The following is a 1,795-nucleotide window of genomic DNA, read 5'->3' as shown; positions in this document are numbered from 1 at the left end:
ACCCTTGTTCCTACTTCAATGTTAATGGCTAGGTCAGTATTAAGCAGAATCTTCCCTGTATTTTGAGAACTTCTCAGAACAATTATGAGGATTACTCTACCAACATAGTTGAAGGTTTGGAAATACTGCAAAAGTAATGTTTGTCCTCAAAACTGTCTCTTGGGCGGCGCTTGTGGCTCAAAGGAGTAGGGCTCCAGCCCCATATGCTAGAGGTGGTGGGTTCAAACCCAGCTCCAGCCAAAAACTGCAAATAAAACAAAACAAAACTCTGTCTCTTTCCTTCCAGCCAAATACACCTTATATATGGATACTGTGGATGGAGAAAATACAAGTTCTCCCACCACATTCATCTTGTTGGGCTTCTCCGAGCATCCATGGCTGGAGACTCCCCTCTTTGGAGCAATCTTGGTCTCCTACATGCTCACCCTGCTTGGCAACAGCTCCATCATTCTTCTCTCCCTGGTGGATCCCAGACTCCACACCCCCATGTACTTCTTCCTAGACAATCTCTCTGTGCTGGACCTCTGTGTCACCTGCACCATTGTGCCACAGCTGCTGGCCAACCTCTGGGGACCAGAGAAGACAATCGCTTCCTGGGGCTGCATTGTGCAGGCCTACTTCTTCCACTGGACAGGCTGCACGGAATGCGCCCTACTGGCAGTGATGGCTTTCGACCGCTATGTGGCTGTCTGCAAGCCTCTCCAGTATACTGTCATTATGAGTCCCCGGCTGTGTATGCAGACGGCAGCTGCAGCCTGGGCTAGTGGCCTGGCCAATTCCCTACTCCAAGCCACGCTCACCTTCCAGCTTCACCGCTGCGGTCACCACACCCTGGATCACTTTTTCTGTGAGGTACCTGTTCTGATCAAGCTGGCCTGTAGTGACACCACTGCTAATGACCTGTCCCTGGCTGTGGGAGCTGTCCCTTTCGCACTAGTGGCTCCCCTACTTGTGTTCATCTCCTACGCTCTCATTGCTAGGGCAGTGCTGAGGTTACCTTCAGCTGAAGGAAGGGGTAAGGCTCTCAGCACCTGCAGTTCCCACCTGGCAGTCGTCATCATGTACTTTGGGCCAGCAATCTACATGTACCTTCAGCCCCCTGCCAGTAGTACCCAGGCCAAGTTCACATCTTTATTCTACTGTGTTATCACTCCGCTGCTTAATCCACTCATCTACACCCTGAGAAATAAGGATGTGAAGAGAGCATGGAGGAGGATCCTACAATCCCAGGGTGGGGGGAGGTCTTAAAAGGCCAGATCATGTCTGCCTGTCTCCTGGAACCACTGCATGCACACATCAGTTGATACTAGCATGTCTGCCAGCCTGAGCACATGTAAGACCCTGTCAATAAAATAGAAAAACCAACCAGTGTGCTGGTGGACATCTGTAGGCCCAGCTGCTTGAGAGGTTGAGACAGGAGGATCACGTGAGCCCATGAGTTTAAGGTTGCTGTGAGCTATGATGATACTGCTGCCCTCTAGTGCCCTAGCCAGGGTGACAGAGTGAGACTCTGTCTCTCTCTCTCTTTCTTCACAGACACACAGACACACACACACACGTCTGATTTTCCAAGTGAGTGTCCACAAGCTCCAAGGAAAGAGTTCCCATCTCTCTAAATCAACCACCCTGATTTCTAGAGAGTCTTTCAACTTGAACTGGACAGTCCTATCTTGAACTATTGTGCTTGTCTTGGCCCTTCTCAGATGTCTTGCTCTCAATGACAGAATGAGCAGCATGGTCCACATCCCTATGGAAGAATGAACACCTCTTTTCAAATTCCTTCCTATAACTTCTC

General features: G+C 49.9%; 1 protein-coding gene across 1 annotated transcript; it reads left to right on the top strand.

The window, feature by feature from the left end:
- Window positions 1-303: 303 nt before the first annotated feature.
- Window positions 304-1,248, top strand: LOC100948283 (olfactory receptor 2G3-like). The gene has a single exon (XM_012813836.1). The coding sequence runs from the start codon at window positions 304-306 to the stop codon at window positions 1,246-1,248; it is 945 nt and encodes a 314-aa protein (XP_012669290.1).
- The last annotated feature ends 547 nt before the right edge of the window (window positions 1,249-1,795 follow it).

The sequence above is a fragment of the Otolemur garnettii genome, unplaced genomic scaffold (genome assembly GCF_000181295.1).
Source record: "Otolemur garnettii isolate 467f Iridium unplaced genomic scaffold, OtoGar3 scaffold00313, whole genome shotgun sequence".
Taxonomy (NCBI): domain Eukaryota; kingdom Metazoa; phylum Chordata; class Mammalia; order Primates; family Galagidae; genus Otolemur; species Otolemur garnettii.
The sequence above is the reverse complement of the archived record's forward strand: the minus strand, read 5'-3'. Positions and strand labels throughout refer to the sequence as shown.